At 41.5% G+C, this 23,748-nt stretch overlaps 4 protein-coding genes and 1 long non-coding RNA gene across 9 annotated transcripts in view; 3 read left to right on the plus strand and 2 right to left on the minus strand.

The window, feature by feature from the left end:
• dagla (diacylglycerol lipase, alpha) overlaps nt 1-5,826 on the minus strand; it is a 31,714-nt gene extending 25,888 nt beyond the window's left edge. Inside the window, exon 1 of the mRNA XM_084020901.1 lies at nt 5,074-5,826. The gene's annotated coding sequence lies outside the window, so the exon portion shown is untranslated. The remainder of the gene's footprint in view (nt 1-5,073) is intronic.
• A 1,418-nt stretch (nt 5,827-7,244) lies between these two features.
• On the plus strand, nt 7,245-10,365 carry LOC311017266. Its single transcript, XR_014597615.1, has 2 exons — nt 7,245-7,864; nt 8,581-10,365. It is a non-coding gene; the product is annotated as an uncharacterized lncRNA (long non-coding RNA).
• Nucleotides 10,366-11,251: 886 nt separating this feature from the next.
• Nucleotides 11,252-13,077, plus strand: polr2l (RNA polymerase II, I and III subunit L). The gene is made up of 3 exons (XM_084006153.1): nt 11,252-11,360; nt 11,902-12,006; nt 12,783-13,077. Exons 2-3 carry the CDS (start codon nt 11,912-11,914, stop codon nt 12,889-12,891), a joined length of 204 nt encoding a protein of 67 aa, XP_083862279.1. The 5' UTR covers nt 11,252-11,360; nt 11,902-11,911; the 3' UTR covers nt 12,892-13,077.
• Nucleotides 13,078-13,448: 371 nt separating this feature from the next.
• LOC311013937 (cleavage and polyadenylation specificity factor subunit 7-like) lies at nt 13,449-19,520 on the minus strand. 5 transcript variants are annotated; one of them, XM_084010248.1, is made up of 11 exons: nt 19,414-19,520; nt 19,201-19,308; nt 19,023-19,103; nt 18,377-18,580; nt 18,071-18,174; nt 17,771-17,916; nt 17,319-17,670; nt 16,484-16,587; nt 15,674-15,818; nt 15,369-15,589; nt 13,449-13,767 (listed from the first exon to the last, which is right to left on the minus strand). In XM_084010248.1, exons 3-10 carry the CDS (start codon nt 19,092-19,094, stop codon nt 15,373-15,375), a joined length of 1,344 nt encoding a protein of 447 aa, XP_083866374.1. In that variant the 5' UTR covers nt 19,095-19,103; nt 19,201-19,308; nt 19,414-19,520; the 3' UTR covers nt 13,449-13,767; nt 15,369-15,372. The 5 variants fall into 5 exon arrangements, with proteins under 5 accessions (XP_083866374.1, XP_083866375.1, XP_083866372.1 ...); XM_084010249.1 differs by having other exon boundaries at nt 19,201-19,298; nt 19,414-19,508; XM_084010246.1 differs by having other exon boundaries at nt 19,023-19,308.
• A 252-nt stretch (nt 19,521-19,772) lies between these two features.
• On the plus strand, nt 19,773-23,112 carry sdhaf2 (succinate dehydrogenase complex assembly factor 2). The gene is made up of 4 exons (XM_084010000.1): nt 19,773-19,920; nt 20,784-21,010; nt 21,530-21,639; nt 22,437-23,112. The coding sequence occupies exons 1-4, from the start codon at nt 19,894-19,896 to the stop codon at nt 22,565-22,567; spliced, it is 495 nt and encodes a 164-aa protein (XP_083866126.1). The 5' UTR covers nt 19,773-19,893; the 3' UTR covers nt 22,568-23,112.
• The last annotated feature ends 636 nt before the right edge of the window (nt 23,113-23,748 follow it).

Below are 23,748 nucleotides of genomic sequence, written 5' to 3' on the forward strand. Positions count from 1 at the left end.
TCCTCAAAGAATTACACAGAACACAGTCAACACACCACTACACCATCCCTGAGGTAGATACAGATACTGGATCTGAATCTAAAATCTGCACAAAAGGCAAACTGGATTTTCATCTGACTCGACATGTATACTCCTTGTTTCACAGACAGCAGGTTGATCTGGTATGACTAGCAGCAGGTGTTTTCATATCCTGCTCTACCATCTCACTTTCATGAATCTGCTGCAGCAACAGCAGCAGCATCAAGCCAAACTGTGGCACACATCCGCTTGGTTACAGCCTCTTTATTTCCCATCACATCCTCTCCCTGAGAAACCACTACATCTATCGCCACTGTAGCCAGCTATAAAAGGAGCATTTCATTTGTCATCATAAAGCAAGTCATGAGGTCGAAGGAGCTGCCTGCAGAGCTCAGAAACAGGATTGTGTCGAGGCACAGATCTGGGGAAATTCACAAAAAAATGTCTGCTGCATTGGAGCCCCCCCAAGAGCACAGTGGCCTCCATAATTCTTAAATGGAAGAAGTTTGGAACAACTAGGACTCTTCCTGGATCTGATTGCCTGCAGCCAAACTGAGCAGTCAGGGAAGAAAGGCCTGATAAGAGGTGACCAAGAATGGCTGAGCTCCAGAGATCATGTGTGGAGATGGTAGAAACTTCCAGAAGGAAAACCGTCACTGCAAAACTCCACGATCTGGGCTTTATGGCCAGATGGAAGCCTCTCCTCAGTGAAAGACACATGAAAGCTTGCATGTTTGCAAAATAAGCACCTAAAGGACAATCCGACTGTGAGAAACCAAGATGGAACTGTTTGGCTTCAATTCTAAGCATCATATCTGGAGGAAACCAGGCACCGCTCATCACCTGGCCAATACCATCCCAACAGTGAAGCATGATGGTGGCAGCATCATGCGTATCGTGGGTAAGGGACAACTCTGCGAATGTCCTTTAGTGGCCCAGCCAGAGCCCTGACTTGAACCCAATCGAACATCTATGGAGAGCCCTGAAAATAGCCGTCCATTGACCCCATCCAACCTGACAGAGCTTGAGAGGATCAGCAGAGAATGGCAGGAAATCCCCAAATCCAGGTGCAAAGCTTGTCGAATCAAACCCAAGACGACGCAATGCTGTAAATCGCTGCCAAAGGTGCTTCAACTACGTACTGTATCTTGTCGAATCATGCATTTTCTACGAGGAGACAGTAAATATGTGCTATAGAACTACATTTCTAAATTGCATCAATCTTAAACCAACATGTATGTTGATGAAGTGACTCTTGTTCCTGCTTATAGATCTCTCCAAACACTGACTAAAGGTCAGCATCAAACGCTCACATACTGGATGTGAAGACAAACAAAGGTGTGTCCCCTCGGTTCATCCATATGTACATAATGCATCCCGGATGTATCTGACATTAGGTATCTGCATTAGGTTACGGATGTCCATTTCACGTCCATGGGATGCGACTATTCAAGTAGTGCTTTTATTTGGCGATTGAAAAATGTGTACATTTGAAAATAGCTGGAAGTATCTACTGTTTATTATCCAGAGAACAGTGCCTTTAATGTCATCCAGGCTGTCGGCGCACGCAAAAAATATAAGGATGTAGCTTTGGCGGTAAAGTTGACGGACCGTATGCCGACACTGAATCATATCAATATCATGTGATCAGTTGGTGAAGTATTATGAAAGAGAAGCTCTGTGGGCACACAGTGAGGCAGACAGGTATGCAGTGACTGCCCTGTCTTGGCTTGTTGTAGTGTCAGAATCAATACATCAACAAGAAAGGAACAGCGTTTGCCTGGAGGGACCGTGACGGCAGGCTGGAGAGGAGCTGGCATGTGGTGAGCTGGCCACAATCATGGACAGACAGACTCCCGAGGACGGCTGGAGAAAACGCTACGGTCGTGCCTGGTTGGCATGCTGGTGCGACTGCAGCACCGACCCAAATCTCTCCGTCTCCTTTGCTCGCCATCGTACATTCATCTGCTCCGGTCCCTCTCTCTTTTTCTGCCCGGGTCAGTGTTACATTCTGCTCAGATCAAGATTCTCTCCAGCATTTGTCACATCCCTGGCTCCGCTCCTGCCGTCTCTAATGATCCTGTCTGCTGCCATTCTGTCACACCACAGGGGTATTCTGTCCATCCTAAAGAATCTCACCCATCTCCCATCTCCATCCTCCGCCTTTCTCATCTTCCGTCTTCCCATCCTCATGCTCTCTCCTTCTACCCACACGCTCATTCAGTATTCATATTTTAGAGGACATTTATGAGCATGAAACCGAGCGTGTGCATCTGCACCATTTTCAGTGCAGAGGGAACCTACATTTTCTCCTCCAGCCTTTTTTTCCTGTCCCCCTCCTCTTGCTTATCTAGCTTATCCAGATTCTGGTTTCATGTTGCCCATCTTTTTTTAGACTGAAAGCCATGTGCCACTCACTCCTACTCTCCCTCTGCCTCTTTCTCCATCTTTTTCTCCCACTGCCACCCACTCAATCCCTTTCACCTCTTCCCACTCCGTTTTCTCTTCTTTCAGTTGATGTGATAGTATGTGCACCGCACATCGCATGTGTGTGTGTGTGTTTGTGGATGAAAGGTTTTTTTGTGTTGGGGTGGTGACATATGTGCTGTGCCAACCTGTCTGTGGCATACGGCCACAAACCATGTACATATCTGTTCGTCAGTGTATCTCGTCAATGAAAATAAACTGCAGCAGTTTGCTCCATGCAACACAGCGCTGCAGCCATAGGTTTTCAGCAGTGTGCTGAATGCATAGTGGCCATATAAATTGGTGTTTTTCACACATTTGTAGTTTTCACACAGCTGTCTTGTTGTAATGGCGTCGCTGCAGAATCGCTTGATTTCAGTTCTGCACCTTATAGATTTTGCAATACATCTGCCTGCAAAGCACCTGTCATATCGTCAATACTGCCTCCCGGGTTTTATCACGGAGTGAGGCCCTTTCACACATGGCTTATTCAGATCACATCTCCCATGATGCACTTGAAAATATTAATCGCCTCATTATCTCTCATGAACTTACATTTCAAGCTCCATGCCTGACAAGAGAACAAACAGAGGTAACTGGAGCTCCCGTTTCCTATTTTTCCAAAGTTTTAGAATAAACAATGTTCAGTCCAATTACAATACATGTTATTAAATACTGACATGTATTCTGCACGCTGTCAACAATATGTACATTTCAAGAGGCCATGGCATATTCAAAATAAAAGGGTAACTTATTTTGGTTCATTATCTCAGATAAAGCATTAAATGTAAACCTGAGCAGAATATTTGCAGTTTAACTTCAAGTGTAAAGGTTTCACTCAAACCACTCCTCACTTTACCTGTAAAAGTATAAATTCATGAAAGGGATTTCCCCCAAATAGAGCACAAGTGTGTTTTTTTTATTAAAAAGTCTGTTGATTTGCTTTCTTCTCTCATCTATGCAGAAACACAACAGTACAGATGGGCTATTGAGATTATACAGGCCTTAAAGCCTTAGTGCTTCTTACAAAACTTAACAAAAATACACCAAACTCTGACAAAAGAGGAACTTACGCAAATACAAGGGTAACATTAAACTCTCATTTCCTGTCTGGAGATCAGTAACTGTATCACACAAAAGTGGCCATGGTATGTGTCATATTGATGACATAAAATAAGATGCTTGTCTTCTTCTAGTCCTGTAGACACTTAAACACCAGTACTGGACTGTTCAATCCAATAATCTGAAATAATTAGTCAATAACAGTTCAGGAGCAAGTTTTCTGGCACAAGGCAAGGTCACGCATCATGTGTGCACTTTGGAAAACAAAGAGACAACATACTGTATCTGCCAGGACTCCCTGGAGGCGCTTGGTTTCCACTAGGGCTGAAGCCTACAGGGATGCCAGGGAACCAAGTGTAAACACGGGTGTTGATGCAGCCTAACATGGATGAGCTTGGGTTGATTTTTTTAATTTAAAATATGATTAAATATGTATGTTGTAAGCTCGCCTTCACTCAATGTGCTTCAGGTGTGAGGCTGGACTCAGTGCAGGAAGAAGATAATAAGAAAGATGTTAACAGTAAAAGGGTCCAGCACTCATCTGTGGGACGTAAATTCAGCAAGACACACAGTGCTTCTGCTAAATAACAAACTTATCTGGTGTCTTAGCATTAAACAGAAGACTACAGCGTGTGCCACTTTATGTTATAACTTAATATTGTTAACTTGTCTTGTTTTTTCCTCAAAAATGGCCAAACTCTCTTAGACCGGATTGTTATATTCTTATTTTAATATTATTATCTTAATTGCAAAGGTCTTAGTGTTGTCGTTGGGACACGTATGGTCCTTTATGCTGAAACATGGCTCAATGAAGGCTTTCTGCACTCATATGGACATGGAGAAAAAAATATATGCACGACTGGAAGTCATGAGAAAAGGAGGGACCTAATTATGAGTGAAAGATTCTCAGTGTGTGTGCCAATAACAGGTGTGACATTCCCCTTACTACTGTGGTGCCATGGTGCTTTTCTTAAAAAAGAAACATGTCATATATACTGTAGCATAGACCAGATATTACATGCATCAAGTCTCCTTCTGGTAGTGAATGCTCCAGTGGAGGGGATCATGCAGCTGCTATAAGAATAAGAAAATAATTCAACATCAATATTGCTACTGGGGTTTGTCATTTACTTTACTTTAAGTGAATATTTTTTGGAGTACTGGCTGTACTTCACACCTATGAGGCTAAGAAACTGCCCCATCACTTTGGACTCCTGTATCATGTGATTGGCATTGGATACAGTAGATTAACAAACTGTATTTGAAGCACTGAGCTCCGTTTAGCTGCAGTCCGATGTGTTTATGTGTGCAAACAGCATGTTTCCAGCAGCCGCGGCAGTAGTGTCTAATCTCGTTTAATCAGGACAGCTGTCTCCGGTGGCATCCTGCGGGCCTAGCTGAAGGAGATGTGGCCTCCAACCAGCACTGAATCGTGGATTAAAAAGCCGGGTCACAGCGCCGGTGCTCTACATGTGCATACTAACAGGCAGGTGACCAGCCAGTCAGACGCGTCATCCCGTCGCTCACCTGTATTTTGACGATGCCCTGCCGAGACCCGCTGCATCGGTTCCGCTCGCTGTCCCATATCCTCCTGCTGACCCCCCCTCAGCCCCGCTCTCCCCGACACCGGCCCCGCTCTCCCCGACACCGGCCCCGCTGGGTGGATGGATTCACAAATGTCTCACCGACGGAATTACACCAACGTCATTTCATCGGGAGAACGAACGGACCCAGAGACGTCAAAGAGCCGGCGCCTCCTCGGTGCTGTCAGAAGCAGAGCTCGTAGGCTACATGCCACCGACGAGCGTTATTGATTACACGGTCGCTGGCGGATCCTCCGTCGGTCCGCTCGACTGCAACACGTCGTCAGCTGTGGCAGACTGCGGCTCGTTTTCACGTCCCCCCGCCGGAGCTCGGCATGATGAGTCCCGTCCACGGACGGTAACGGAGCCTCTGGGTTTGACGAACAAGTCGAGCCTTTCTGTTCCCCCCCGTTGCAGTCGGCGGCTTGTGTGTGCGCTACCAGGACAACTCCCGCACCCCTCCACGGATACCAGCTACACGGAGACGGCGTTTCCACGGGATCTGGCCCATCCCCTCGGTGATTTCTCCCACAGAAAGGGAGGAAAAAAATACGTACGAATCGGCTATTCCCCTTCCGCGTTTGGCTGCGCAAATCCCGTACAACGTGATGTTTACGTACACCTGCCTCGGGGTTTTTTTTTGTACACGGCGGACCGCAGGAACTTCGGAGATCCTGCGGAGAGAGAAAGGGCGCCACTGGTGGTTTCTGAATATCGAGGAATCTGCATCTGAATCAAAGAGGGCAGTGTTGTCCAAGAGGCTACCGCTCCTCTCTGGGAGACGACGGTCAAAGATCCCGGGAATCTCAGTAGAAAGATCACGTGTTTGTAAAACGAGTGGCTACACAAACCTACACGTAACCATCATACAAATCATACATTAACTCGTTATTACCCTTTATTATTACCAAACGTAAAACGTATTAAATGAACGTGTCTCCCACAGGTGTACGTTTACACGTTATTTCGATTGCGTCACAGCGACCAACAGAAAAGATCAAATTGTGCTTTCGGTAATAAGATAGTAATTGATGCAAAAATGGAAGGAGGATTTCGACTTGTTCGTTTTGGTGCCGTATTTTGCGTCAACCAGTACGCATTTCACCGATAACGCCGTCCTATACCGATTAAAATCTTGGCATACTGCAATCTTCGTTGGGTCGGCGTATACTGGGCGTGGATCCGCGTCACGTCATAAAAACGCATTTACACACACACACGCACGCACACACACACACACACACGCACGCACACACACACACACACACACACACACACACACACACACACACACACACACACACGACTAGGTGTACTGTCATCTGTCAAAAATGCAGGGAAAAGCCAACAATCTATTAAAAAAAAGAGATCGAGTTAATGGGAAACACCTCCTGATCCAGTCCAGTCACAGGGACTTCTCACTTTCACACAGACTGCTGAGCTCAGGGCTCCAGGTTATTTGGCGGACATCTGTCTGAAAATAGATCCAAAGCTATCTGTCATCAGTTTGTCAATTGCAACATAAATCTGCATTTTTAGTGTGTCATTTCATTTCAACATTGTAAAGACGGGTCCAATGACTCACCTTCATGGAGTAGAAAGCATGACTCATAACTCATAACTGAGTGGCCAACCATCTTATGGGAATTGACAGAAAAGTGTGTGGTGTCACTGTGGTATGTGCTGTGGTGTCACAGTGTATCATCTGCTGCCCTGTCAGAGACTGTGGGGCTTCATGTAAAAAACAGGATAAAACCAACCAGAAGAACTGGAATCAGAAAATTATTTTTAACCAGTAGGTTTTCACATACAAGATTTTCCATGGTATGTATAGCAGCAACAATAAACGTAATAATGGAGGGCATTAGCTCAGGAGGTAGAGCTGGCAACCGCAAGATTGCCGGTTCGATCCCCGGCTCCTCCTAGCTGAGTGCCTGGTGTCCCTGAGCAAGACGCCTCACCCTAATTACTCCTGACGAGCTGGCTCTCGCCCTGCGTGGTTGACTCCGCCGTCGGTGTGTGAATGTGTGTATGAATGGGTGAATGTCAGTCATTCCTGTAAAGCGCTTTGGATAAAAGCGCTATATAAATGAGGCCATTTAGAAAACACTAAACAATGAAGTCTCCTACAAGTCAATGAATGAAATATAAATGTCCAATACAAATATGTAAATCTTTGAATGAAAAGAGCTATAGACTGTTTAAAATAAGGATGGTATGTGCAAAGCATTGAAACCCTTAAGCACTTTCAAACGTGAAAGTCATCACTTTAACCTCAGTTACTATTTAATCTGAAATCAAAATGTGCTTGAGTAAAGAGCCAAAACAATTAAAATGTTACTCTCCGGGAGAAATTGTACCCCAAAAATGACTGGACTTTATTTTTTTCTCAGAAGGTCCTATGTGCAACATGTATTATATCTTTAGAAGTAATCTAACACCAAGATTTGCCATGTTGAAATCATACTAATAATCCATTGGATTCTTTAATAAAAAGCACTTCTAAAATCCAGGACATAGTCAAATAGTAGAACCCCCCTATTCTTGAGGACTAGATGGTACATCCCAGTCTCTCCTCCTCTCCCTGTCTCATTCTCCTCCCTCCTGCTTTCGGTGTCCTCCATCACTCCGCTTTTTTCATTTTGTAATATTAAGGACATTCTCACTTCCAGAGACTGCTGCAGTTCCTCCTCCATCTCTACTTCTATTGTAATCTCAACAGAGCTGTTGGAGAGGTATGTAAAGTCCATATTTCCTCTCATCACGTCACAGCTGGATTTAATTGGAAGTATTTTTGCGAAGATGTGTCCAGGCTACATTCTGTAAAGTGTGAGCTGCTATGACGCCTTCATTCCATTTTGAGCAGCGCTTATTCCTCTTAATTCCTTCCGCCTCATTTGCATTTCACTGATTACCTCGCAGACTTGGTGGTCTTTATTTCTTTCCTCCATCTTGTTCTCCATTTATAGCACACATGACTCATGCAGTTTTGCAGAGAGGACGGAGAGCAAGACGGGGGGGAAACAGATTAAATCTACATGTTATTGTATTTGTATTAGGCTCTCGTCAGGGTAAAAAAAAAATTACGTTTAATTCCTAGACTCTAAGCTGTAGTTCCCTCTTTATAACAAAACTCGTAGATTTTCCTATTAAAAAGCTTTACACAGGAAGGTGCCGCAAGATTATTTTTTTCAGAGGAAGATTATGTCACAGCCGCTGAGACCAAACTAAACTATTCTCTGTCCTCTGAGCACTGGCGTCTTCCCACAATGTCATCTTTTTCCAAGGTCACATATAGGGCCCCACCACCACACGACTACTTCACCGCTGTACACATGGATTTTAGGGGCTCTTTCGTATGTCAGTCTACATGCATCAGAGCAGATAACATCATGTTTGAGCTTAATATAGAGGGATAATCTGGCTGTGTCTATTTACTGTGTTTCATCAGTGAAGCAGCACAGAGCCGACCTTATAAAGACTCATCCTGAGCAGACGGCACCTCTGTCCCTGAGTCCATGGAAGCCAAGGCCAAGTCCGGGGCTCCAGCACCCAAAGCAGCAACTAAAGCAGAGAAGAAGGAGCCGACAGCCCCACCACGCAAGGCTGACCCTGCACCTGCAGCTCCCGAGCCAGAGCTTCCTCCTCCCCAGGATGGGGCAGCAGAAGGTGATGCAGCGGCGGAAGGTGACGAGGCTGCAGCCTCCGGCACAGACTCTCTGGAACACCTGAAACCCTTCCTCATCGGTGGTGCCGTCATGGCTGCAGGAGCCATCTTGCTGGGAGTGTTGCTACTTGCGAGGAGGAATTAAAACCAAATCATTATTTCAAATTAAAATATGTATTGGTTGATGAGTTAGAGAGTTGTTGCAGAGCAGTTGGCAGACTATTATGGTACCGATGGGGGATGGGGAGCCACTGTGCATCTTAGGTTCTTTTTTTAGCCTGCTTTCACTTGTAGTGAATCAAACCATTCATGTTTTGATAAAGGCTGTATATGGAGCATAATTACATATAGTATATGCATGATGTTGCTTCAGTACTGCACCTGAATTGTATGAATCTATTTTTTTTTTTTTTTTTTTTAAACACTGTAGGACCTAACAGCCTAAAATCTCTTAAGGTAGCTTAATCAAATACTTATCATTTTTAGCGCACAAATATTAACATAAGCTTGCAATATTTGTACATTCTTGCTCCAGAAATCAGCTTGGTTCACTATGCTAAAAGTTAATGATTCCTAAAAATGAAAGTTATAGTACTCCAGGCTATCAGCGTTGTTCTAGGTTTTATTTTACTTTTAAATAATACAATTGAAAGAGCATATGTGAAAACAGATTGAAATATGCATTGTGATGTATTGCACATATTTGGGCTAAATCAATGCCTACATGAAGGGATTGAGTTAAGAGAAACTTGATCCCAGCATATCCAAAAAGAAGATGGCAAAGTGCAATTTTAAAGTTTTTTTTTTTGAGACAGAAAAATAGAAACATGCAGCAGTTTAGGAATGTTATGAATGGGGATGTTGGAGATAAAACATGTACAGTGTGTGTCAAAGAATAATAGTGAAGTTACCTTTTGCTGTAGAATAAGAAAGAGTTTTATTTTACTGTCAAATGATGTCAGAAATCAATAACCGTTCACGTCTCACACACCATCCACAGTAGTTCTAATTCAATCGGTTTACATCTTACAGTAGATATTTAGTTGTGGCAGGATGAACAGTCATTAGTGTTAGCACTATTAGGTTTAAAGCCAAAACATGGGATTCGTTTATGTCTTCATTGTGCTCCACTTCTGTAGCTGTAGGAATACAATTAAAAACCCATTTCATAGCTATGTACCACTTAAATGTAATAAGAGCATCATGGGTTGTTAATACAATTAAAGTGGGGTGTAGATTAACTACTGTTGTATAGTTTACACAAAAAAAAAAAAACATTCACAATTTTGTTACAGCAAACACTCACCTGTACAGCAGTGCACAATAGGGTCCACTCATAAGATCATGGGGATGTCACTGCTGCATAAGTAGATAGCAGAAAGACAGGTTTGATACACTCCATTTCCATTATTTGATTTTATAAAAGTCACTAGTGAATATTACAACACATTCATTGGTAAGATAATATGGTAAGAACACATCTCATTCATCAGTCAACACCCCAACCATATTCAAAAGACGGTATGCCAAACACCAAAACAAACTTCACCTTACGATGTACAATACAGTGTACCAAAAAAAAAAAAAGAAATCCTATTTTCATAATTTCAACAGCGTATAAATGCAATAATTCAGATAGGACTCCTTATTTAGCACATGTGCTGTAGCAGGTTAAATTACATAAATGATGATGATGTAATAATATTGTAGGTGATGATGATGATGTATGAAGTTAGTGATGGCAATGAAGGTGATACAGATGATGATGATGGCTATTATGTATTTCCTGGTGACTGTAGTGATGATAAATGATGGTTATGATATATTTTGGATATATTTCTAACATATTTTCTTATGCACACTCCCCTCTGCTCCCAAACTCTTAAGTGTAAAAAGTTAGAGCTCATAATACAACCTTGATTAAAGACAGTGAACCGGCCCAAGTGAGTGTTTCATTATTTGCAGTTATTCCGGGATGAAATATTTTTAGATACAACTTCAGCTCTATGAATTAATTAGAGGTTTTATGAAGTGGTATTATGTTCCTTAGAATTATCAAAAACGACACAATACACTTAATTCAAGGCTGCTTTAATAAAATGTGTGAAAGTTAACAATTTTGAGTATTTGCTGTCAAAATGTTTCATGTTCATGAACACTGAAACAACATAGCTTGAACACATATTCAAAGTGTGGACTACTGTATTTAGTTATCTTTGACAACAACGTTCATGATTCAACTGTAAAATATCTTGCAGTCAGTCAGTCAATATCAGCAGTCATGCCTCAGGTGGAGGATCACCCAAAAGATATAGGCTACTGAGGTGCAACAAAACTCCTGACAGTCAGCAAGATTTCAACAAAACATGCACCGTCTCTCATCTATAAATTCTCACATTTCTGAAGCCAGACAAAATGAGTGAAAGCTTTTATTTTTAAAGGAGCGGACCGGAAGTGCTGATGTTGTTCCGGTTGGAGGGAACGAGGGAAGCTACCATCACTTTCTCACAGCTAGTTTCGCTCAATCTTAACATTTACGTTTTACGTAAACTAGATTAGTGACGGTGAGTGAATACGATTTAACACGTGTCATAATCTGTTTTGACTGATAAAGAACTAACAGTTTGTGGTTTCGTGGCCGCGAACGTTAGCTAACAGTTAGTGTTGTGCTAATCGCGTGGCTAGCCTGTGTGCTCGAGCTGAAACTAGGCGCTAACGTTGCATCTTAATTCCCCGTCTGCGCGAGAAAAACAGCGTCCAGATTACACAAAATACTGTATTTTAAGACTGTTTTTGCGATAATCTTTCGACATAAACGGGTCCATTGAAGCTAATCGTTGTAGCTGGAATTAAAGCAAAACATTGAAGTTAGCCGGTATAACACATGACTTCCCAGGAGGAGGAATCTCGTCCGTATTATTAAACTTCGTATTTTGTGTTGTTCAAAAGCAAATAAATGCATTAGCCTCAGTAGTTTTTTACGGAAGATATAATTGGTTTTCATTAACTGGTTAATTGACGCTATCTGTCTCGTTCCCGTGCTAGCATAACCTTTTACTCTCGGGTGTGACTACTAACATGGTGATGTGCCTCGTCTGTCCCCAGGTGTCTTACAATGATCATCCCTGTGCGGTGCTTCACGTGTGGGAAGATTGTGGGTAACAAGTGGGAGGCGTACCTCGGCCTACTTCAAGCGGAGTATACTGAGGGGTGAGATACATACCTACTGGTCACTGCACTCATTCTTCCATTCACATGGTCCGAACAGTAAAACAACTTGCCATATATTGCCTCATCCAGTCACCCCTCTCAGCACGTGTCCACTACCTGCACATGTGGATTGTGTAAATGACAAGTGTGGACACAACATTACACTCAATATATTTATGAATCCTCATCATTACGCCAGTCCAGATCACCACAACATATATCATTTACCTATCAAACTTACATTTAAGAAATGATATCCAGTGTGGTGGACACCACTGATTGTTGCAATCATTTTCATTTTTAGTCTTTTCTTCTGTCTCCTGCTCAGTAGTTTCCGTGGTAGTTTATGCTCCTTTCTATTCATAAACCTTTATATGGTGCTTTACATTGAACATATATGTGGGCGTGTACAGGGTGAAATGTGAGGCTGATTCATGTGAAAACATTTTCAAGTTGATTTTGGATTTATGAAATAAAAGTTGTATGAATCAGAATGTTTTGGTAAATTTATATATTATATTTTCTTGAAGCAGTGAAGTTGAAGTACAACGTATGAAAACAGTTTAGCCTATTCATCTGTTGCAGGGTATGCTCATTTCCTCCAAGGTTTCGAGTTGTCTAGGCTCAGACTATTGATGCATTAAATCATAGCAGTTACCTGAGGCCATTACAATACAGTGCTATCCTTACTTGTATGCAGAAAATATTGATTCTGTATTGATCGATACTGAATGCCATGCATTAGCACTAACATTACTTCGTCTCTGCCTCTTAAGTGATGCCCTTGATGCCCTGGGCCTGAAGAGATACTGTTGTCGGCGGATGCTCCTTTCTCATGTGGATCTTATTGAGAAATTGTTGAATTATGCTCCACTGGAGAAGTAACCCGCCCCCTTCAAGATGGGCATGGACTTTGTGGGGCTGTGGCATGGACATTTAATGTGGTCATGCCACATCTCGGTGATATTAATGTGACAACAAATGGCAACTAGAGTGGATACTTTTGGAAAATTCATTTGTGCACCTGTATGATAATGCATTTTCTTTTCTAAATAAAGTTGTTAAATGATATTGTTGCTATTATTCCTGTTTAATCTCGTTACCATTATCTTTCTACCAGAACTATAAGTTTAAAATTAGTTCTCTCACGTGTGCTGTGTCAAAATAAAGCACGGCAACGCCTCACCTTAGAGAAAATGACAGCTTGTAATGGTACTTCATTTCTGTATTTAATCTCTACATCTTTTTAATCAATATTAAAAAGACCCAGAACACACTTTAGAATATTGAATTCACCAAAAACAGTGTTGCAGTCCATGTGAATCTGTAGTGGGACCAGAATTATTAAATTACAAATATACGTAATAGATATTTGTGGTCCTCAGTGAACAGATGCAATACAACCTAAATAGAGGAAATAAAACACTGCAATTATATTGTCAGGGAATGTGTTTTTATTCTATAGATTTATTACAAAACAAAGTGATAACAGTACACTGTATTTCATAAATTAAGAAGAGATGTTCCTGCACATGCAAGCTTTGGAATCTAATTTCCCGGCAACAAATCTACAACCACATTTTTTTTCTTAAAACAGGTAAAAGTCCCAGTATGTACAGACAGACACGTGGACCAAATAAAAGTACACTTTAGACTTTTGGAGATACATCTTCAGTCTCACCTTGGACTATGGATTTTTATGCAACTTTGTGAAGAAACAAAAAAATCTCCTCTTCAACTAGACTTCACTTGAACACTCGTCTGGGGAGGAGAAAAAAAAAAGTTAAGATGTGTGTCAATTGTCCTTGCAACTACAGCACTACTTTGGCAATTTATATTAGCATATAATACCAATTCCTGCAACTCAGAAAGCTTTACCGTTACAAACTGAAACATTTCCTTACATATTTAGTTTTTAAAGTTTTGCATGTACTTTACCTCACTATGTATTGCACAGTTCATCGGGTTATAGCCATGCTTGGATCTATTCATAGCATGCTTAAAAGACTATAAATGTGATTATGAAGATGTATCAACAGTCTGGTGACATAATGGGTTGCAGACCTTTAACAGTTCACTGCACAGTAAGAACTTTGTATTACAATTAACTACTTTACTGACCATCACTTCATAAACCGTAATGTGCTCAAAAGGGTTTCTGGGCCATTAAAATAGCACTAGGAATCAAAGTCTTGTAGGTCTTTTAAAAGGTTTGATCAAATACTGTTTAAAACCTTAAAATAAACCTAGAAAACTGCACTCTTCAGCCAAAATCACATGTAAAACAACTCCTGTAGAATGAAGCCGTTGTTTGGCCAGAAATACAGACGGTGCACACAGTCATAATGAAGGTGAGCGCAAAAAAATATGCATGTGAATTAACTAACCACTAACTGTCATCATATCATACAAACGGCAGAAATAACCACAGACATCTATTGAAAAGGTACAATCGTAAATGTTTCAATTAATTCAATGGGGTGAAACTTAAGTTTTAATGTCTTTTGAAGTTTACTGCATTTATATGGTGCCAAGTACTCGAGGCAGTCTGCTCAATTTCAGCTAATTTACATTCGACAATAGACAGGATATACCAAATCAGCCAAAGTAGGAGACATTTCTGAACAAATAATGATGGTGTGTATGGCAATGTAAGTAATAAGATCATGACTGAAGTTCAGAGGGTTGGACGTGGTGACCTTTTCTTAGATACAAAATGTGTAGGTAGTGGAGCTACTCAATATCTTTCTATTACTATATGTAGGATAATTCTGCATTGTTGGGATCATTAAAGCCAATTTCACACTGCAGTACTTTCAAAGTCACCTCCATACGGGGTTTGGTCCTGGTTTTCACACTACATGACTGACCGACAGGGAGTTACACACTCATCCCGGATGAGGTCTCCAAATACACTTCACATCACACGAGAAGTGACACTAACATGGTCATGATTGTTGACGTTGTCATCGGCGTGTTTACTTAATAGCCTGTTTCCACACGTCTTTACCATTTCCCCTATGTAGATCAGTCACTGTGTTGTGTAAAGTTTGTTCATGTAAACTTCCGACTCCCTAGCCGCAACAGCAACTGCGAACGCAACACATAGCCCCTCTGCCAGGTTTCCTCTCAACCACTGTCTTTTGCTCTCATTGGCTGTAACTCCCCAGCTGAGTCGCTAAGATTTGCAGAGTTCTACAAATTTTTGGTCAGATTCTTCAGTTTGGTCGTGATGTACTTGAAAACACAGAAGCTCAACATACACTAACAAATCCAACAGAAGAACTGATAAGAACACGGCAATTAATTAAATGGTCTGTTGGATGAAAGAGTACAAGTCTATGAATTTGAAGGAAGCTTACCAAGTTAGCGGTACCGGTCTCTGTGTTCTCTGTGTCGTTCCCGTTCTCGGGAGCGCTCTTTATCCCTCTCCCCACTCCGGGAACGTTGCCTGTGCCTTCGAGACGTTACCGCTCCATCCCAGCTGTAAGAATCCTCTCTGTCCCGGTCTCTATCGCGCTCACGCTCTCTGTCGCGACCCCTGTCCCGGTCTCTTTCATCTTCTCCAGAACGACTGCTGCTCCTGCAGAGAAATGTGCATTTGTATGATAACTGACTGATCCTCAGATTAGATTAGATTAGAATCCTGAAGCATAATTACACAAACCTGTAGCCATAGTTGCCCTGGATAGAGACTAGACAGTCTTTGAGTGAGGTGACCAGGGCTTGGCAGCGTTCATCTCCATACACTCTGGACTGCTTAATGATGGCAATGGCGGTTAACAGAGTCTCCATGGCCACTCGCAAGTCTCCTGCATTAGCAATTGGAGAAATTAGATATGAGAGACAGTTATTAAGCATGTCAAAGTTGTTGTTAGGGTTAAGAAACATGGATCACATCTACCCTAAACATACAGTTAAGTTAGGCAAAACATTCCAAGAGTTCACATCCATACATTTCTGCTACAATTAGACTGGAAAACACATCAGTCAGTTGTGGTTACAATATTTTGTTACACTGATGCCATCCGGTGGCAGCTACTGGAAATTACGATTGGAGAAACAATACACTGAGATGTCCCTTAAAAAAAGCTGCGCAAGAAGACGCAAAATCTTGACTACTGCGAGGATTCGGCTTTCAGTATTACAATGACCCAAAGCACACAACCAGGCAGGGTGTCTGAGTTTGTGTCACTGGTTTGAAGTGGGCAGGATTTGGTCGGAAAAAGGTGATGTCATGTATTTCCATTTGAATCAAACATGATGCTGTGGGTTAGTTTGCTCCTGTTGCCAGGACACTGTCAAGTCAATCACATAATACCGTTAAGCTGAGTTTTTTAGTATTAAACTCAAAAACTAAAACAACTAAAACTAAAAATGTTCTATTGAATAAATCAATTTCAGGTTTGTCCGTCAGTCATGGTAGGGTCCACTCCTTTTTCCACATAGTTTACAGAATCTATTTGGCTGTACTTACCAGCTGTTGCTCCCGACACAGCCTTGCTGATGGCACTACTGGCAACAGCTTTATTTCTGTTCATTAGTTCCTCAAAATCTCTATCTGAACTTCGAGTTGTGGGTCTGAAAAACACAGATTTTCGAAAGCAACACCACATGTTAAAAGTAAAAATAACTCTTGACATAAAAGTTATTTTCAGGATTGCGATGACAAGGATGCCTAATCTCAAATTGATGTTTTCCCCTGATATATTTTCTACGTGCTTTATTATCCCTACATGTTCTATTCTTTTGCATTCTTCTCAGTCTTCTGCTGCTTTTAATGCTGCCTTCAGGTGGTATCGGAATTATAGTAAATACCAGTTGCTGACTCGGAAATTGCACATGAACGCCCCCTTCAAGTCGTAATTGCGACTGGGAAACTGAGATCATTTTGATATCAGAGTTCCCCAGTTTGGCTGACCAGAACCTTTCAACATGTTACGCAATTATTTATTTTCAATAGTGCAACAAGTATTAGCTGTTACTTGTGTACATATTTTAATCTATAATCTATGTACACTTTAATTGGTATAGACCAATGCTATTTCATGTTCTAGCTATCAAAAATTGACTATAGTCTGCTAGCTCGGTGGGAAATTACTTTAAATCCGCCATTATTTCAATTTGTCCCGACAATAAAGCACTTGAATTTGACATTCTTGTGATTTCTATTTCACAAGTGACTACCACATGAAGGCATACTCTGATTCACTTTCCACTTCAATATTATCATCTAGTCTCATTTGGAAACACAACATATTACAGTTTATGGTTTGCAATAGCTATGAATAGAAAACAGAGTGTGCTCTCACTTTTGTTGGCTGTAAGCTTTGCTGCTGTGCCCATCTTGTGCTGGGGTGAAGAACGCTGGATTTACGTGCAGACTGGGAGGGGGTTGGCTGGGAACGTGGATCGGATGAGGAGGGAACAAAGGGGGTGGCATATGTTGAGGGATGTGTGGTGGCATATGTGGGAAGGGAGGAGGTGGATGACTAAGGAAAGGGCTGGGTAAAGGGGGAAACCTGTTTGCAAGTGGATGTGGATGTGGATGTGGAAAGAGTAGAGGTAAAGGGGGAGGACTGGGCTCCTGTGATAATAATGAAGGAATCTTATCCGAAGAATCCGAGTCCTTAGGATCTCTGGAATTAACACGCAGGGGTATACCTGCAGAGAACACATTGCTTTGGTAAAAGATGACAGTAATACTGACATTTTGCGATATAATGTAAATTCAATAGTGTTTTAAGATCTGTAGTGCTCTTACGTTTATTTGCTATGTCCTCAAACACGCCGAGGTTTTGACGGGTAGCAAAGCGACAGTCTATCCTATCCCCATTGAGCTCACATTGGGGGATTTTTTCCAACAATAGTTTTAATGACTCCTCAGAGGTCACCGTCACTTCAGCGAATCTGTGGTGCACAAAAGAAGATACAACACATGTATGTACGGCAACACTAAGACATGGACATCAAAATATTTAATTTAAAAAACATTAGTTTCTTACAATAAACAAATCAAATACTTTGATTTTTTTGATAAAACATTAGATCTGCAACCACTCACCCTCTTGACTGGCCATTAACTTTGTTCTCAGCAAATTTGATATCTTCAATGTCCTTCACACCCAACGTTTGAGCCATGCATTTGATGTCCTTATCAGATGTCCACTGAAGGAAATGGCAGGTTTGGGGAAAATGAGGGCAAGAAAATGAATTACTAGTGAGATGATAAGGAAACGTATTTCTCCATTCTGTTTCATGTAATCAGTAATTCAGTGTTCTGCAAGCCCCTGTAGGCAAAACAACAAAAATGGTACTGAGCAATCCAACAAACTGCAATCAACATGAACACAGAGAGGGCCTTACTCACCCAGGGGAAATTTCCAATATATAAAGACAGTTTCCTCTGTGAGGTTGTTCCATGTTGGGGTTTCACCGTTGTTGAATTAGCCTCCTCTTTAGATGGTATCTTGTTAGGAGGAGCCACTTTTGTAGTGGCTTTCTTGTCCCGATCAACTGAGCCAGTCAGAACAGCATCATAAAGGTCATTTGCTTCAGCGATTCTGTCCAAATCCTGTGTGGAATAGAAGAAAAAAACAAAGAAATGTGAAATACTGTCATCTTCCTTGGGCTCGTGAGCAGCCACAGGAAGTGTGGAGTGGCATGGGATATTCCTATATTTTTTGGAAATGCTTATTACCACAGGGGTTTTCGCAGAATATAAAGACCAAAGAAACCCAACTTGATTCAATGCTTTTTCTACTCTGGGGAATATAACACTTAATACAGCAGCACAACTCGAGATGAAGATGGAGGCTTTTCTAAGAGTGATTTGATGATGTTGATACCAGACGATATGAATGCAAAACGGAGGACTGTCGTTGTTTTATGTTGCCTTCATATACGAGGTGGAATAAACTCCACCAAATCAAGGTACAGATCACATTTTACGTTATACTCCTATGCTGCCTTCGCTGATATGCGATTAAAACAAAAAATGCAAACATCTGACTCACCTCGTCGTTTTGATTGAGGTCACCGTAAAGATCTATGGAGGTACTTGGTCCGGCTGCAGGTCCAGCAGCCATCCCGTGGGCCTAAAATGATCCAGTTGATTGCACTGCAGCTAGTTAGGTCTGTTTTGAGTGCAACGTTAGTTCGTACATGCACGCTTTGTAAATTATCAGTGCTTACCGACAACAGGTGCACTATCAATATTCAAGAATCGTTGCAAACGTTACGCCTTGTTTCCAACGTTAGCTAACGATAACAAACGTTCAGCAACGTTCCTTCTGGAGTCCGCTAAAAAAACAAAAAAACAAAACATAATATGATGATAAACCGAGAATACGACAAGCGGACATAAGTCATAAAATCATAGTTTAATGAACACTTCAAGATACATACACGGCTTTTCATGCAGGAGTTTGAATACGAATAGATTCGGACTATTGTAGGCTCGCTCTCTGATAAGCTAATGCTAATGATGCTAGTGCTAATCTTTCAGTGCTTTCTGTACGTGAACGGGAAACACATTTAAGTGCGTCAGGAATAAGGTCCCGGCTAACAACAACAAACTATATTTGGTTCCCACGGGTATGTGTCTTTATTTTCTGATTCTATTGATTATTAAACAAATATGCGTCAAAATAAATTAACGAAGTAACGTTACATATACTAAATTGGGGCTAAATGTGTTTTCACGTGGCTAAACATTACAGTTACCAGAGCACTGTGTTGTATATCCGGTCCCCCACCCCCAGTTGCCGGTGTGCTGCTGTTACGTGTAACCTGCTTGTGTAATTTCACTGCTTTGAGTGACTTTCGTCGGTCAGTCGAAGCAGTCTACCAGGAGATATCTCAACCTTACACGAAAGGAGGGTTAAAATGATGGCTTCTGTTGTTGCGAAAAGGGTGAGCTACCTTATAACTGTTACCTCGTATTTGTACATTTGTTGCTAGTTTACTGGGGGACTGTTTATGAGAGTTAACGAAGACTAAATAGTGGAGCCAGATGTAAAAACATGATGTAACAACATTATATTAACAATGTATTACATGACAAGTCGTAGTTGAGTTGAGTCGTTTGATGCTGAAACATTAACCTGAGGTTTGTCCTGCTGGAGGACAGCTTCGCAAACCACGACTTTATACAACAGGGCAACATGAGATATTATGTAATCCCCCTTTGCTTTGCTCTCTTCCTCGGTGTACTAAATGTAGGCTCTAAACCTCAGGTACTTTGTAAAATAGAAACCACTTTTAAGATCATTAATAATTAAAGAGCTATACTTCGATTGATAACCTTTACATGTATCATTGTAGGTATCATTACTTATTTTCTCGATATTTCCTCATTCCATTGTGGTTTTACATTGTCAACCAATATATCCAAGCCACAAACATTGTCTGTGTTGTTTCCAACACAGCAAACACACACACACACACACACACACACACACACACATAGGGGGACTTATACCAAAATATCTGATGGACGTGGATAAACTGTGAAGTATCATTAATTTTAAGCCTCCAGCTTTATAAAAGTACAATATTTGAGACTTAAAAGTGTAATCAATACAAAGCCCTATTCAGATATGCACCGAATTACAAACAAGGACAAGAGCTCAATTACAGCACCGTCTTATTCAACAGATTTTTAACTGATGACACAGTAGTGCAATGCGATCTTTAACCCATCATATGCATTTGATGAAAGGGGACAATGCAAGGTTGTAGTATTTGCTTAAATGTCTGTATTTGTTACCTGTCAGCTGGTGACCGGTATCTGCCAGGCAGCATGGAGACCAGCAGTCACGGGGCTTGTATCATCTCGCCGCGGTTACCGTGGAGATTCGCCAGAGGACACCAGGGGAGACCTGATTGAGATCCCTTTGCCCCCTTGGGATGAGAGGCCCGGCGAGAAAACTAACATCAAGAGGCGACGCCTGCTGTACGAGAGTCGCAAGAGGGGCATGTTGGAGAACTGCATTTTGCTCAGGTTGTTAAACTGAACTGTTTTGGTTATGTATTTTACACACATACACACACTTAAGAGCAGTGGCACTTTTGTGCCTTTTTACTTATTTATACATTTTGGCCACTTCCGAATCTAAGTTCTCAGTGTAGAGTAGGATGAGGATGGTGAGATGTAGGGGTAATCATAGGAAAGAGCAGGCAACACTAAGCCTAATGATAATCATCCATAGTAATTGTAAAAGCCCACTTTTTTTATTATAGGTAAACACCCCACAGGCCATGTGATGTATAACTACACAGTAGAAAGACAGTACAGATATTAGGCTTTTTTCTCACTCAGTAGAGTTGCCGCCCCATGTATGGAGGCTATGTCCAGGTTCAAGTCCAACCAAGAGGGGGCAGTAATGCAATGTGAAGGACCCTTAAGACGAAGAGAAACTCCCAGTGTGCAGTCTGTTCACCAGCCACTCAGATAATCACCAGCAACCATGATTTTCCATTTAGAGAAAAGACTCAAATTAATTTCCCATCTCTCTTGCAGCCTTTTTGCAAAGCAATACCTGAACACAATGAGTGAGAACCAGCTGCTGCAGTATGACAGACTGATTAATGAACCAAGCAACGACTGGGACATCTACTACTGGGCAACAGGTGAGAGAATAGCTCATAGTTTCTCCTCAGACATGTGCTGTACTCGCACAGGGCAGTAGAGATAATGCATTAGAATCATTGCTTAGAGAGCTGGCAACAGATTGAGTCCAATCAAGTCTGTAGCACAAAAACAAATGGAATACTCCAGTGGGTATGATAATTATGAAAAAGGCCTTGTTTTTTTTAAAAAAAACAAAAAACCTCTAAATCGTTTGTGACTGATGATGCTGAAATAATTCAATCAATGCTCTGCTTACAAATGAACTCTGATTCTGTTTCTGTTTTTTCACTGTTCCGTTTGGCTCGGGCTTTATCCTGGGAGCCCATTCACTGTCCCAGTATAACGTACCACTTTATTCATCTAATTTTCTCTAATTTGATTCAATTATGTGTCTGTTTTGTTGTTCAGAATGGCTAAACAACAGAATCAGTGTGAGAATAGAGTCAACGCGTCCAATTGGCAGCGCCACTCAGCAAAACCAGACAAAAACTGTTGCAGGAAGGCTGACTTCACTGAAACAGCTTCTCCATGCATGCTTTTATTCTCTCGAATTATGAACAGAAATAGTTTACATCTCAAAATGAATAAATAGAATTTCAAGTCATTTTGGAATGAGCCCTAAATAACCAGGTGAGACCGGAGTAAAAGATCACGTTGAGACGATGTCAGCCTTTCAGTTTTACGTTTTCAGCGTGTCCTAAAATAGATCGAGGTGATGTCAGAAGGGCTCCCCTCCGTGTCCTCATTGTCCTTCCGCCATCTGTCACAAATAAACCTGTTCTCTTCGTGCTTACAGAGGCTCAGCCCACCCCCGAAGTATACCAAGGAGAGGTCATGGATATGCTGAAGGAGTTCACAAAGAACCGCAACCATGAACAGAGGTTAGATGCACCGAGCTTGGAGTACCTGGAAAAAGAAAGCCAATGAGGTCCATGGCCTTTGAGACCTCGTCAGAGACTAATCTCGGGTGGGGCACGAGATGAAATATCAGTGACATCTCCAGTTATACCTCGCATAATGAACAAGATATTGTGGAGTGGAAACACTTTACTCTATCTAGCGTTATACACCTCGAGAAAAATTCTCACCATGAAAGCATCCATCCTCTATTTCCTCTGCTAACTGCAGTCCGTCATTATAAGGAGAAGGCGATTTGTGGAAGGTGAGGGAAATTTGTGGATCGAGCAACACTGATTCAACACAATATAAGCAAGGTGCTCTGAATATGTACATTCATTTCTTCTGTATATTTTTGCTTTAAGACATTATAACTGCTGAGTGTGTGTGAGACGCTACTGACTAAGCCAACATAGTAGACTGGTAAATACAAGGTGATAAACTGTTTCTATACGAGACAGTTATACACATTGACTCACTCTTCACTGTAGCTTTTTGAATTGTTTTATGTCTATTCATAGTGCGTCTATTACAGGCATTATGGGTTATTTAATAAATGTTGATGCTTTACTGTACATTTCTCCTTCTCTCATTGCTATTTTCACATACCAGGGTCAAATAACACGTTGATGGTATGAACGCTGTTGCATAAGAAAGGTTGTGTTGCCTGCAGTATCAGTACATGGCCACCAGATGGAAGCAGAGCATCTTATTTTCAGAGACAGTCGAACTGAAGCACCTGCTGACCTCATTATTTCTGAGCAAATGGCTCACCTGCAAAACACATATATCTCACAAACCTTATCATCTGTGCAGAATACAATGAGAAAATGTCAGCCCACCACGGATTGGACGCTGGGAATCTTTATGCAGCGGTTTACAGATGGAAAAACTGAGATGCAATCTGGCTGAAAAAAACAACAACAAAAGAATCACCCTACTGTCACTACATTATGTCATTTAGGAATAAAATGGATGGTTGCCATGGAATAGGCGGTGCAATTTTATTAAAGCTTTTCTGAGGCAAAGCGGTTTTCTGTCAGGCAGAGTCTAATTAAAGCACATATTTTTTTTTTGCTTAAAGCCATGTAAACAACAAGGTTATATTTCTCTCCGCCGCCACTGAATCAGTGTGTGTTGGCTGTGGGGAGAATTTCTAGCCCGGCCGTGTGTCATGTCGGTTCAGTTGAACCGTGTACCGAGAGCAGAAG

Source organism: Eutrigla gurnardus (genome assembly GCF_963514095.1).
Source record: "Eutrigla gurnardus genome assembly, chromosome: 1".
Classification (NCBI taxonomy): Eukaryota; Metazoa; Chordata; class Actinopteri; order Perciformes; family Triglidae; genus Eutrigla; species Eutrigla gurnardus.

Bases quoted from the DNA above. Each gene is read 5' to 3' on its own strand.
- sdhaf2 (XM_084010000.1), top strand. From the start codon at position 19,894: ATGATGGCTTCTGTTGTTGCGAAAAGG. The intron at 21,011-21,529 runs GTTGTTAAACTG...TCTCTCTTGCAG, and splicing joins GAGAACTGCATTTTGCTCAG to CCTTTTTGCAAAGCAATACC. The intron at 21,640-22,436 runs GTGAGAGAATAG...TCGTGCTTACAG, and splicing joins CATCTACTACTGGGCAACAG to AGGCTCAGCCCACCCCCGAA.
- polr2l (XM_084006153.1), top strand. From the start codon at position 11,912: ATGATCATCCCTGTGCGGTGCTTCACGTGTGGGAAGATTGTGGGTAAC. The intron at 12,007-12,782 runs GTGAGATACATA...CTGCCTCTTAAG, and splicing joins CAAGCGGAGTATACTGAGGG to TGATGCCCTTGATGCCCTGG.
- LOC311013937 (XM_084010248.1), bottom strand. From the start codon at position 19,094: ATGGCTGCTGGACCTGCAGCCGGACCAAGTACCTCCATAGATCTTTAC. The intron at 18,175-18,376 runs GTGAGTAAGGCC...CATTTCCTTCAG, and splicing joins ATATTGGAAATTTCCCCTGG to TGGACATCTGATAAGGACAT. The intron at 17,671-17,770 runs GTAAGAGCACTA...TGTTCTCTGCAG, and splicing joins TGAGGACATAGCAAATAAAC to GTATACCCCTGCGTGTTAAT.